Raw genomic sequence first — 13,313 nt, 5'->3', positions numbered from 1 at the left:
AAACGTACAAAACACTGCTCGAAAATTTGGAAGTCTAGTGTTCCAAATATTTGGAACTATTAACAAAAAAGGGTTTAGTTGTAGAGTATTTATTTTTTAAAAAAATTCTTTTACTTCAACATGTTCTCTGCGTTAAGCGGTGAGCCATGTTGCAGCCCAATCTTTAAATTCCCCGCGCTTATATGAAGAAACAGCATACAGTAAGTGGAAGTGCGGCAACGCTGTCGTGCAGTGTTGTCGCGTTCAGGAAGCTTGTAGCGCGAAGCTTACTTCATAAGAATGTAATAGGAAAAAGTATTTATTATAACCTTTCACAACATCATAAAAATAATAATAATGCATTACACATCTCAATTTAATCGAAATAAAACGTTGAAGTAAAACATCCAAAAACTCATCTCTTAATCTATTTACTTCATTCACTGTCGTAATGGGTTTGTTGACTCATCGCTGCTCCTGTTATCTTCCTGTACACTTATTAACAATGGCTCCATTTTTACCTCAAGATCTATCAGTATACACACTTTCCAGCTTACGAACATGATAAAGGTTAAAAAGAAATGTATCCTTGGCAATCACGTGTTCACCCAAGTTCTGCGATCAATTCCCCTGCCGAATGTATACAATAACACAGAATGGGTCCTTTGTTTTCTTTCAACGAAAGAAAACTATGCAATGTGTAGGTGACGAGGGCTGTATTTGCGTCTAATCACGTTGCACTGATTACGCCTTCAACACTTCCCTTCGGTTCGTAGGCGTCAAAAACTTAGACATGCACTCACACCATATGGGTTCATTGCAATGAGACGGACGAATGGGCATTTATATTTTCCTTAGTATATGTCGTGGTTTTTGATTTAAAAAATATATATATATGGATATTCCTTTACGAGCGGCGGTATTACAAAAAGAAGAGGCAAAATTTTTAGCGATAATGAAATTGCAGAACTGATGAATGACTCCGACTCAGACGGTTATGAGTTAGTAATGAATAGTAATGACATTGATTATTCTGTGTTCAGTGGCGTATTCGGGAGTGAACAAGATAGTAACTCTGTTTCAAGTGAACCTGCGGCTGCGCCGGGAAAGAGAGAAAAAACGTGTCGTTCCTATTCAAAGACAGATTCTGATGTAGCTTGGAGCGATAAAATTCAAGTAAATGCAAAACCCCTGTTTAGTGGTATCCCGGGAATTGATCAAAATGCTGGGTTATCTACAGAGAATTCCGCATATAAAGTGTTTCAGCTGTTTTTACCGATGAAGTTTTATAGTAAAAAAAAAAAAGTTGAATTGATTTTGAGTTGAACGTCCTGTTCAGCAGTAAGGCTATATGAGACGTCGACCTACTGATTAACGTGAAATCCAAACTACATGAGCTCTCAAGGAATAGTAGTAAAAGTTATGAATCAATACGCAAAACAGCAGATTGAGAAAAAGAAAAAATACTAAAACAAAAATCTTTGTTTTCTAAATGAAAGCGTGTTACTTTAATTAAAAACCAGGAACTTTTTACACTAATTATTCACATAAGCCTTGCACGGAAGCCAGCTTTACGCGATTTTTACAAATCAACTACGCAAGAGCTATTAGTATGTCTGTCAAGTGGTGGAACAGATCTTCTGTGAAGTGTAAACTCAATATTACATATCAACTAAGGTTGTATCATATAATAAAGTTTATGCTTGTATTTGTTTCTGTGCAAGTGTATTTTGTACTGCGTGCAGTAAGTGAAAAACTGACAAAAAGCAACAAATTTTCGAAGACCATCACATGCAAATCACAACAAAATAAGAGTTCGCTTTTCTAATTTTGAACATTTGGCACATTTTCTGTATATCCTGTTAATTTCTAAGAAATTGGTTTAAAATCTGTGGAGACATAAAATTTTAAAAATATATCTAAAAAGTGCCGGACAGTGTGCGTGACAAGTTTAAATACCCGTCCGTCTGAGAGTGTATACGCGCCAGGAAAATGTGGCAACGTAGCACTCCGTATAAACTGCGATAGCGAAGGGCGCAAAGCTGAGAAAATCATAATGTCATATTTGTGATTGTTTATCTTTTAAAACAAGTCAAAACAGTTTGGTTGAAAAAGCTACTTTAAGATCTTTCTAAAAGTTTTTTTAAGATTGTTAATACACCACAGCAATTCAGAGATAATGATGTCTCACTTTTTACTGAATAACAAGAAAACTACTACGTGTTCAGTAATGAAATTTTCACAACTTACAGGTAACATATGCATCTACATATGGTGCACAGGAAATTATTTTATGTTATCTCCTTTCCGAGATATAGTCCTATAAACATTGATTTACCAAAAAAGTACGAAAAAATACGCACTTTTTCATTAATTTCTATTTTTTTCTCACTACACAGTACAAAGAAAATTTGTATGTCTTAAGTATTGAAAAGACAACATTCCAACAATTCCAACGAGGTACGACAATGTAATATAAGTTATGACTGGACGTCACGGCAGCACCGCCAAGTCAGGGGCCTATCTTTATGAAATGGATAGTAGTTGTATCTAAACACAGGGTGTTCATAAAATTTGGCGAAAAAATCCCTTACTTTCCATGACCAAAGTTTCAGATTTCCCTGACAACTGAATAATTTTAAAAAAAGGAAAAAGAAAGAAAAAGAAACCCCCGTCTCCCTTTCCCAATGCTGGTCGTATGCTCTCTCCACTTCTGTTTCTTTCTTTGGCCGATATTACACTTACTATTTCATAAATTCAATAACTGAACAATCGATCTAAATTGATTTTTCCCTGACCAATCTGTTATTTCCCTGATAATGTATACACCTTGTAAACATTATTTTACATATATATAAGGCAAACAATTTACTTTTTTTTTTATTATCCCAATAAGCGTACACATTTTCTATTTTCATATAAGACGAGGCCTAACAGCAGATGAAAAAAAAAAGTTCAGTGAAACTTAGTAATACTTTTATTTTAAGTTATTTTGAAGATTACTTTTCTTTTTGGCTTGCTGTGCAATTTTCTCATTTCTTTATTCGTCTCTTAATCCGTCGGAAGAATTTGATACTGAAGTTCCCAGGAAGTACGCTGAGTGCGATAGTATTGTAACAGCCAAATGAAAACTCTTTTGCAGACGACACAAGTGAAAAACTATAACATTTGAGGGTGCTGGGAGTACGGCTTCCCTTAAAAAACTTTAGGGTAAATGAAACGATACGAAACGAATGACAACACTGAAGCGAAGGGATATACATAACACCTATGGTCTGAGAGGGATTTGAACCCGCGACGGGCCAGGTTTAGCGATCACAAACCTAAAGTCTCATAACATCGACCTTATCAGCCTGTAAGTTTCGTGCATTTATCTTATTTTGATATGTAAGAGTTACTGTTCAAGTTTCTGTGAAAATAAAACGATGATTTTACAGTGATGATTAGCAATTAGAATTCGACTCGGAGGAACTGCTGTACTGTTATGTTTCTTCATTCTTTTAGAGAATTCATACTTTTGATACTTAAAAACTTTGAACTAATTTTTAATTTCGTTCTTTAAGGAGCAAATTATAACACTGAGCTCCTTCTACTCTTTGGTATTCATATCAGTGTGTGATCCGAAATTCGAAGTGGCAAAAATGATGTAGGCTCACCTCTGACAGTGTTCTATTATTATGTGCATAGGAATTTCTAACAAATTCCATTGTTGGTAACGTTGACTTTGTTGCGGATTGTAAATGTACTGTTGTTATCGTTACCATAGCAACGAGAATTATTCAGTTATCAACGGTTCTGTGAATGATACACAATTCGCTCGTTCGATATATATATATATATATATATATATATATACTGGGTGTCTCGAAATTCCTCTGACATAGGATAACTATGTTATTATCAGAGTTACAACAAAATATAAGAGGGAAAACCCTCTCCAAATATGATGTTTTCAATCTAAAGTGAAGGATTTTTTTCTTTTTTAATTGGACGAGCCATTTGGGCTGTATACCCTTTAAGCGCCCAATATTAAATAAAAATGCAACGTTGCCATTTACCTGGGACCATAACATAAGTGAATGAAGTTACTGTTTGAAATGGAGACTGGTCATCGACACGTTAACGTAAAGACAGTAATTTCATTCACTTATTTGGAGACGGTTTCCCTTCTTACGTTCTGTTGTAACTCTGATAATAACATTTATCCTATGTCAGGGAGACTTTTGAGACACCCTGTATATATACATATCTGTGGAATATGTTTTTTCCTACTTTTCATGATCCAATAGGATGAATGCTTCACCTTGGCCCTACTGCTGCGCTATAATGTTGAACCGTAATATACCTGTAAGATGCTACTCATAATTGTGGCATGCTAGCGGAGACATAAATTTCCAAATATGGAGAAAAGGATCAGTTCAACACCAAATTCATCCAACTGTAATATTCCGTGTAACCTGGTGCATTCCTTTAAGATCTTGTGTAGTAGTTTACATAAAATACGAACAATCCTAACAGCCACCTTCTTAGAAAAATTATGTTCTGGAACATATTGAAAATATGTAGCAACAAAAGAATTTCAAATCCATGTAAATGAACCTTCAATTCGAATTCAACAAACAATCACTTTTTGTTCTCATATCAGCCAGGTTCTTACTTTTAATGAAATGTGTAAATAATATATTAATATTATTATTCCAAAGATCTGGTATTATACTCTACGGTATCCTCAAGCATAATTTAAAAATGATAAGGCACTTTCATTTATTATTGTATGCCAAAAAGTGCTCAGAAGTTTAAAAAAAAAAAAAAAAAATGATGATCAAAGCATTAAATCATTATTCTTATATATGTTACAAGTAAATAAAGTAAATAAAATAAGCACAATAGCTCACCTTCAAGTTTGGCTTCTTCTGAATCATCTTTTGTCGTGGGAGTCTCTTCTTCTTTGACAGAATCTGAAAGAACCGGAGCAGTCTCTTCCTCTTTGATCGAATCTAAAAACACTGAACAAGGTTCGGGTGCTATTTGCTGCTCTTCGCTTGTATCGCCTACTTCTAATTCTTCAGTCATTTCTATCGGTTCGATTTCCACTTTGATTTCAGTTATCATGTCTTCAGTTGGTTCAGCAGAGGTCTCTGTTGTAGGTTCGATCGTTCCTACCTTCGCAGTGCCTTCGTTTCTATCATTATAATCAGTATCATTAGTTCGTGACACAAGTACTATATTGTCAGAATTATTTTGCTTCTCACTATTCTGGTCACGATTAAACACACATTCCACTTCACTATTGTCACTTGTCTTCTTGCTATCGTTCACGTTACCAGATGGCACTGTTATTGCATTTTGTGAAGATATACTGTGAATTTGATTATTACTTGTCTTTGTATTAGTAATTTTACTACCACTGTTTGATTCTGGTGACAATGTTTCTATACGTGTATTCGTCGAAGTGTTCTCCGCTGTTTTTTCTGAGGACAGTTTCAATTTCTTAACGGAAGAAGGGTAGTCGTTTACAGCAATCGGCTGAGTATTACTCCTTTTCGGGGGTTCATTGCTTTCAGAATCACTAAAACCCCAATCGGAATCGGAATCGTCGCTACACTGAAAGATCAATTCAGAAAATTACTACTTGAGCCTAAATGTAATAATTAAATAATAATTAGGATCGAATAGAATTAGAAACTTATCTAAACCTTACAAAGCAGCTCACATACAAGACTTACACATCAGAACCACAAACCCAACATTACACATAAAGAGAATTTAGTCTCCCAACAAAGTAATGAAAATTACTGACGTTTTAACCACTTCCCGGATTAATCCGAATTATTATGTTTACAGATATGTTGAAAATGGATCAACAAAAATAATTTTGAGCATTGTTTAATCCTACGTCCTGATTTGAATTAATTCGAAATATTTTCTTATGATATAAATCATTGCACACAGCGGCTTTATGCACTCAGTTGAAGTTTGTTAATTTAACACCAGGTGAAAGCATCTTATTGCAACAAAATCTGTGCTACTCTTTAGTGTTATCGTAGCCAGGAAGATTAGCGATACTCTTTTCTTTGAAAATGGATCAACATATGTTGAAAATGGATCAACAAAAATAATTTTGAGCATTGTTTAATTCTACGTCTTGATTTGAATTAATTCGAAATATTTTCTTATGATATAAATCATTGCACACAGCGGCTTTATGCACTCAGTTGAAGTTTGTTAATTTAACACCAGGTGAAAGCATCTTATTGCAACAAAATCTGTGCTACTCTTTAGTGTTATCGTAGCCAGGAAGATTAGCGATACTCTTTCCTTCGAGCGGTTTGTTAAAAATGTACTTTTGCTTTTTTATATTCAATAACAAATGGCTGAAGTTTTTTTTTTTTTTTTTTTTAACCAAAGATAGATATTCTTTTCAATGCGTATTTCATTCTATTCTTGTAGTTACTGTATTTTTAATTTATCAGAAATAACTCGAAACAATCCAGCAATTTTTTTCAGCTGCTAAATACTCTAAATTTCACTCTAAATGAAAATTAGAATTGGTCATGAAAAGACATATTTATTAAAGATTTAAAATATGAAATTTTTTTAAAAATGACTTTTTTTGGATTACTTTTTAATAAAAGTTGATCCCTAAGTGGTAAAATAAATAAAGCTGACTACCAGCAAAATCAGAAGACACATCTTATAGAAGTATCAAGATTATCACTTTAAATACATCATCTCTTATTATCACGACTGTCATCCCTAGACACAACCACTGTTTGTAACCAAATAATTTTGCTGAAAACTACGACGTATACAAAACGTTGTGATATTAATGTAACAGATTCTTGCATGCTGATATGTAACTGATCGTTTATTCCGAAACAACTGAGTGCATTTAATAGTACATTAAACTTGAGACGCAATAAATACAAAAAAAGGGGAAGTGAACGACTTATTTTTACAAAATTACACCTCGTGAATTTCTTCATAATAATTCACTTAAGCTACTCTATAGGGTTTATAATGAAATATTTATTAAATATAAACAAAATCAGCTGAGTCGTTTAAACAGGGTGTCTACTAAAATTCCAAAATTAAATTTCATGACTTTTTCGTAACCTTTTCTTTACCAAACTATAAAGTTTCGAGATTCAAAAACTAAGAACAGTACCTCAGCACTTATCCAGGCTGCTTTCCGGAGCGATAAAAACTTGGTGTCTTCTCACAGTTGAATAAACTAGTTAGATGCGTGGGTGATTTCGGCGATGCGATGCTATTTGCATCGCCACCTCTTAATGATGCCAGCTAAAGAACAATCTCAAGAGCGAATTTAGGTGCGAATTAGGCCGAATTTTTATGCATGCGATAGAAATGTGCTTTGTTTGCGGTTTGGTAGGCTAAACTCGACCATAGACATTTCTGACGGTGAATTTTGACGTTTTATAGAACAAAATATTAAATTCTCTACTTATATTTGTACAGATGGAAAAAAAATTGTGACCCAAAAGCTAAATTTCTTGACTTTCGTGACCGTTTTCTGATTTCGTGACTTTTTCATTACTTTCGTGACCGATAGACACCCTGTTACAGAAAAGCCAGTAGAAAAAAAACGAAAGAAAGAAAAAAAACTCCGCTTGCGGAAATTCCCACGAGAAGTGCAGTTTTGTAGAGCTATTAGTAAGATATTTATTTACGAAATATGAACAAAACAGCCTAATTCGTTTTGGAAGCAGAGGCACGGACAAAGACGAGAAAAAGAGAGAAACTCATCGTAAAAGTAAACTACTTGTGGATATATAGAGGAAAAAAAAAATCTTTCGTATCTTGCATCTTGAAAATAAATCTATATAAATAAAAATGAAAGTGACTGTATTTGTGTCTTAATAACTCTTGAACCACCCGACCGATCTCGATCAAATTTTCAACATACATGAGGTTCGGGCCTGGGATAGTTTTTTAACATTTCACTTTGACGGTGCAAGTTAGGGGAGAGGGAGAAAGGAGATATATATAAATGATCGAAAATGAACGATATTAGTCCCGAATCCACAAGTTTCAGAGTCGCTGAGATGATCAGTGACACTTACGATGCCGTTTAAATAAAAATTCAACGACGTAACTTGGGGAAGGCGGAGAGGAAAGAAAACTTGCTTCTCACATGGCCAACTTTATGTGGCAATGTCTTCAGTTGGAAAACCCAAAAATTTATATGTTCTGGTTGAAGAATGCAAGACAGAAAACATTGTCTATCACAGAACGCTTCAGTTATAGTAAAAAGTGACTGACTAACGGAACATATTACTAATTTCTCTTATTTTAATCCAGCGAAGCGGATAATTGACGCTAGTTATTGTATCAGACAGTGCTACAGTAATAGTGAAAAGTGACTGACTAACGGAACATATTATTAATTTTTCTTATTTTAATCCCAGCGAAGTGGGTAATTGACGCTAGTTATTGTATCAGACAGCGCTTCAGTAATAGTAAAAAGTGACTGACTAACGGAACATATTACTAATTTTTCTTATTTCAACCCAGTGAAGCGGCTAATTGACGCTAGTAGCAAAATAACTTTCAAGCCACAGCTTGTAGTTTCATCAATGTATCTTTTTCTGCTATGTTAACAAACTGAAACACAGAGGTAAGTGCTGCTTATCTGAAAGAACATCACATTTGCAAAGAGAAAATAAGAAAGTTTAAACCACACTTTTTAAATACATTGCTAAAAATGTTGGAATTGCATCCCATAGAAAGCCGATAAAAGGTAGTAAAGTATATCACATCTTAATGTTAACTAAGTGCTTTATGGAAGTGCCGTTAATTGTGAAATATCAGAAAAGAAGAAGGCAATTTCACTAACAGTGTTAAGAAGACACATTGACAAAGGCGCAGCGATTCTGGATACTTATTTATTTCCAGGAGGCAACGTGCGAATAGTATTTTCTCCTCTAAATGTTAAACATCCTATAGCTTCAATAAGTAAAAATTACTTTTTTTTTCAAGAGAAATTACTGATTGTAAACTTATTAATGAAATACAGTTTCAGAAAATAACTCATCCCCAAAACCTGGCACTACAAAGAGAAGACGAGAACATTCTTTCAGGAGAAACGCTTTCTTTGTGGGATTGGTTATGAAACATTTATTAATAAAATATGAACAAAATCGCATGAGTTGCTTTTGAAACAATCATCTTGACATAATTCACTACAAAGAATAAAGCAATTACTTCTGGATTTTCCATAGAAAAATTACTTACACCATGTTGTACGTAGCTTAATGAAATCCTGACTTACGAAACGAAACAAAATAGTATTTTTTTTTTTTAAATCGCATATTTTATCTTCACTTTCCAGTAAACTATTCTTTATTTTTTGCGGTAAGAAAGAAATGCAAGAACTCCTCTACGGAATGTTATAAAAACCTTAACTTTAAAAATGGTCCAGATACATTGAACAGTATGACCTCTAGGCGAATGTAGACGCATCGGGATAAATGGACGAGCACATAAAGATATTACATATATATATATATATATATATATATATATATATATAATTTTCTTGACACAGAGGAGCGATGAAACGTATAAATGCATTAAAATCTCGAATTTGATTGTTTTAAGATCACCATCATCACTCGTAAGTGAAAAGCAAATAAAGTATTAAAAATTGTTAATCACTTTCTGTAGTATATTAATTGTAGTATCTCTTATTTCCACTTTGTAAGCTTGTAGGTATCAAATAAAAAAGGAATAATAAAAAAGGTAATTTCTTAATTTGTACCTAAGACATGGTTCAGTCAGACTGGAAAACATTCAAACTCAGAGACTTCCAGTATAGCCTGAATACAAAAACAATGAAATGAAATCTTTCAGTTTTATGTCCCACGCGTATGCAGGTTAGGCTAAAGGAAACGGTGATGTTGAGAATTGAATGCAACGGCGGAATGAATAAAGTAGGAGGAAACGGAACCTTGAGAAAGTCCACGAACACGGTGTTTGACCACCACAAAACCCACTTGGCGCGAACTGGGATCGAACCAGGGACCCCACACACCAGAGATGGACGCTCTACTACTGAGCCACCGTGTCCCCTAGCCAGAATACAGTTAGAATCTACAAAGTTTTGAGATACTTTTAATGAAAAAATCAAAGTATCCGGCATACAGTATGACACACACACACTTTGCCCCGTGGAAGCCTATTGAAAATAAGTGGTTGATGATGATTTTGAGTTTAACGTCCGTTTCAACAGCGAGGCTATAAAAGACGTGGACCAACTGATTAACGTGGAATCCGAGCCACATGAGCTCCCGCCGGGAATAGAACCCGGGTGTCCCACGCCAAAGGCGCGTACGCTAACCGCTTAGCCACGAAGGAGTTCCTTATTGAAAATATATTAATATCAAATTTGAGGAGTCAACAAATCGAATCATAACACGACGCATTACTGTTACCAATTTCCTACCTTCCTATTTCTGATCTTGACGAATCACGCCACGGTACGCCACGGTCGTACGAGAATGATACAGATGGAACAATCCTGCGTAGTATAAAATAAAGTTTGTTTTGAAATATAAATAGCTTGGCTGCGATAACGACTGTAGATTTTACGAAACTATTTTAATATTAAGAACAACGTATTGTATTCGGGCCAATACGGTATTTATTGTGTTGCCAGAATGTCTTGAGCCGTGGCAAAAATGCGAACTAACGCTCACACCCTCACACACCCACGCGTTGAGCCAATAAGGGTTCAGCTGTTGCTAAGCGAGAGAAAGCGAGTGGAATTCCTTCAGCCGATAGTAGCGCTTGCAACGGAAGACTATGGATCAAGTCAATGTAGCATATCTATAGCTAAGTATTATGTGCTTATTTCCTACGTAGCGAATTGCCGGAATTAACTTCAAAATGGGCAAAACTGACTGAAAAATTATCACAGAAACAAGAAAGAAATAAGCTAAAATATGAATAGTTAATGTACTATTAGAATCCTTTTTCTGTTCTTTTCTTTTTGTTTACCAACCTTTTTGTCTCCCTCTTCTTCGGAATCTTCCTTTAGGAGTCCTTTCGCTTTGGCTATGTCCCGAAGACGCTTCTGGTTGTCTTGGCATTGCTGACGGAAACTATGCACTCTTTGCAGTTTTGTCACACAGTTTAGACACAACACTTTCGGGTAAAAGTCCTCCTTCTTAATCTAATAAAAAGAATAAATAAATTTCCTAAGTAATTTCAATTACTAATAGAGTTCCACAAGCTCCCATTATCACGATCTTTCAAAATATCAACTCAGTTGTTTCATGAGTACCTGATATACTACTTGTAACATTATGATGATGCTGATCATAAGTTTTATTATTATTATTATTATTATTATTATTATTGCGGGAAACCCGGGTTTGTTTCCCGACAGAACTCACGTAATTCGAATACTACGCTAACATCCGTGTCCAATCAATAATAAGAAAATGGCTAAGTATACAAAGAGATTAGCAAAGATGAACAAGAGCAACAATGGAGTAGTTCCTTTATTGTACCTTTCAGTATAGTTACTAGTAGTATGTACAACACCGTTAGAAGACTACAACAGACACAACCAGCTACTTGGTGGCCCCGCGTAGCGTAATCCTTAACGCTCTCGCCTTCGGTACGAGCGGTCCCATGTTCGATTCCCGGTGGGGACACTTTGTGGAAAAATTGTAAAGCACTTTTTCAGGCCAGCCACCCTGAATGAGGTTTTCCATATTCACACCAGGCAAATGCCGGGGTGGTACCTAACTTACAGGTCCCAGGCTACTTCCTTGGGACAGTGAACATATGAAATTGGATCAATCATTTGTAATAACCCTGTATAATTAAATAAAATACGTGTTCCAGAAACCAATTATTACTGGCAAGTAACGACATATTTTCAGCGCCATAAATATTCGTTTTTTTCGAAATGAAACTTTTTACCTTCAAGCATGTCATTTTGTTCAATTCGAGGTCACTGTCTAAACTTTCAACATTATAATTAAAAAAAAAATAAAGTTTAAAACTCAAGTCATAATTTTGGGCTACGTATTATTGGTGTGTGTGAAAGGAGCACGCACGTCAGCGATGGTGGGCATGTGTGCAAGCGCGGGTAGTGGAAAGAAGTGGGTGTTGGCAATGATACGAGTTTGAATAGCACTTATCATGGTTTCATACTGGTAATGCTCTACTTGTACACAAAATACAGGTTCTGTACTGTACAGAAACATGCCGCGGGAGAAAATAGCATCTAATATCATGAACTCACCTATGTTATCCGTCGTAAACCACGTGTAATGATTTAACACCAGTAATCCTACATATGTAAACATAAAATACACCTATAGTACTTTGTATTTAATTCTGTCGCCTGCAAAAATTTGTTCTTTATAAACATGTCTTTTCATGCAAAGTGTTGAATTTTACCTGTGTCTTCCAAAATGTGGTGCGCTAAAACTACACATGAAACATCTATTGGCAACTGGAGCTTGTATTGTAAAGTTCACCCCAAAAAAAAAAAAAAATCAGTTTCAAACCTATTATACTTGTAATTATTACATGTAAATTTGTAGAATCCCACTACTTACACTTATCCCAAGATTCTCTTCAACCATTTTCAACAAAGACCACCGTGTATTGGAAACATCTTGAGGGAACAATATAATCACACCTGTTTTTTCGATCAGGCATAGGCGACATGACTTATCTGGAAATGGTGATGATCCCATTTTAATTATCACAACTTTTAAAATACTTCTATAAACAAACAATAAAAGTTGCTGTTTATTACAATGCAGAACTTCTTCTTCTTCTTCTGCGGTTCTTCTTCTATTTCTTCAGTTGGTACTTGTCTTAGCGAAGAATGCTCTCCCGGAAATTATAGACGGTGTTTCCAAATGAAACAGATGCCGAATTGAGATGAATCTTTAAAGATGCTGAAGGCCTCGGTAAATAAGAAAAATAAATAAATAAATAAAAATAAAAAGTACAACAATGACTCTATATATGACTGTTAAAAGAATTTAAAATTTTTTATAACAATGAATATATATATGACGGTTAAAGAATTTAAACTCTGTTATAACAACATTTATATATATGTCTGTATTTTCATTAATTTCGATCGTGTCTGAAGAAGGATATGCTAGATATCCGAAACAGTTACAAATTATAATTTAAAATAAAGTAAAGTTTTAAGCTTTGGTCAGTGTCTCTTTTGTTAAAACAATTAATCCAAAGCCATGAATAGTCTTACTATGCTTATAAGATGCTAAATAATGTAGATCATTGTAAATAAAGGTAATAGGTAGTAAGAACAGGTGGGG

At 34.7% G+C, this 13,313-nt stretch overlaps 1 protein-coding gene across 3 annotated transcripts in view; it reads right to left on the bottom strand.

The window, feature by feature from the left end:
* LOC145684187 (uncharacterized) overlaps positions 1 to 12,834 on the bottom strand; it is a 60,383-nt gene extending 47,549 nt beyond the window's left edge. For 2 of the 3 annotated variants that reach the window (XM_081756204.1, XM_081756203.1), the window contains exons 1-3: positions 12,576 to 12,830; positions 11,003 to 11,173; positions 4,875 to 5,583 (exon numbers count right to left, since the gene is read on the bottom strand). In XM_081756204.1, coding sequence (XP_081612330.1) covers positions 4,875 to 5,583; positions 11,003 to 11,173; positions 12,576 to 12,716 — 1,021 coding nt within the window. In that variant the 5' untranslated portion in view covers positions 12,717 to 12,830. Of the gene's footprint in view, positions 1 to 4,874; positions 5,584 to 11,002; positions 11,174 to 12,575 lie in introns of all 3 variants that reach the window. The other variant, XM_081756205.1, reaches the window with a different exon arrangement.
* Positions 12,835 to 13,313: the final 479 nt, after the last annotated feature.

This window comes from Thermobia domestica, chromosome 4 (genome assembly GCF_964235325.1).
Source record: "Thermobia domestica chromosome 4, izTheDome1.hap1.1, whole genome shotgun sequence".
Taxonomy (NCBI): Eukaryota; Metazoa; Arthropoda; class Insecta; order Zygentoma; family Lepismatidae; genus Thermobia; species Thermobia domestica.
This window is presented reverse-complemented; position numbering and strand designations above follow the sequence as displayed.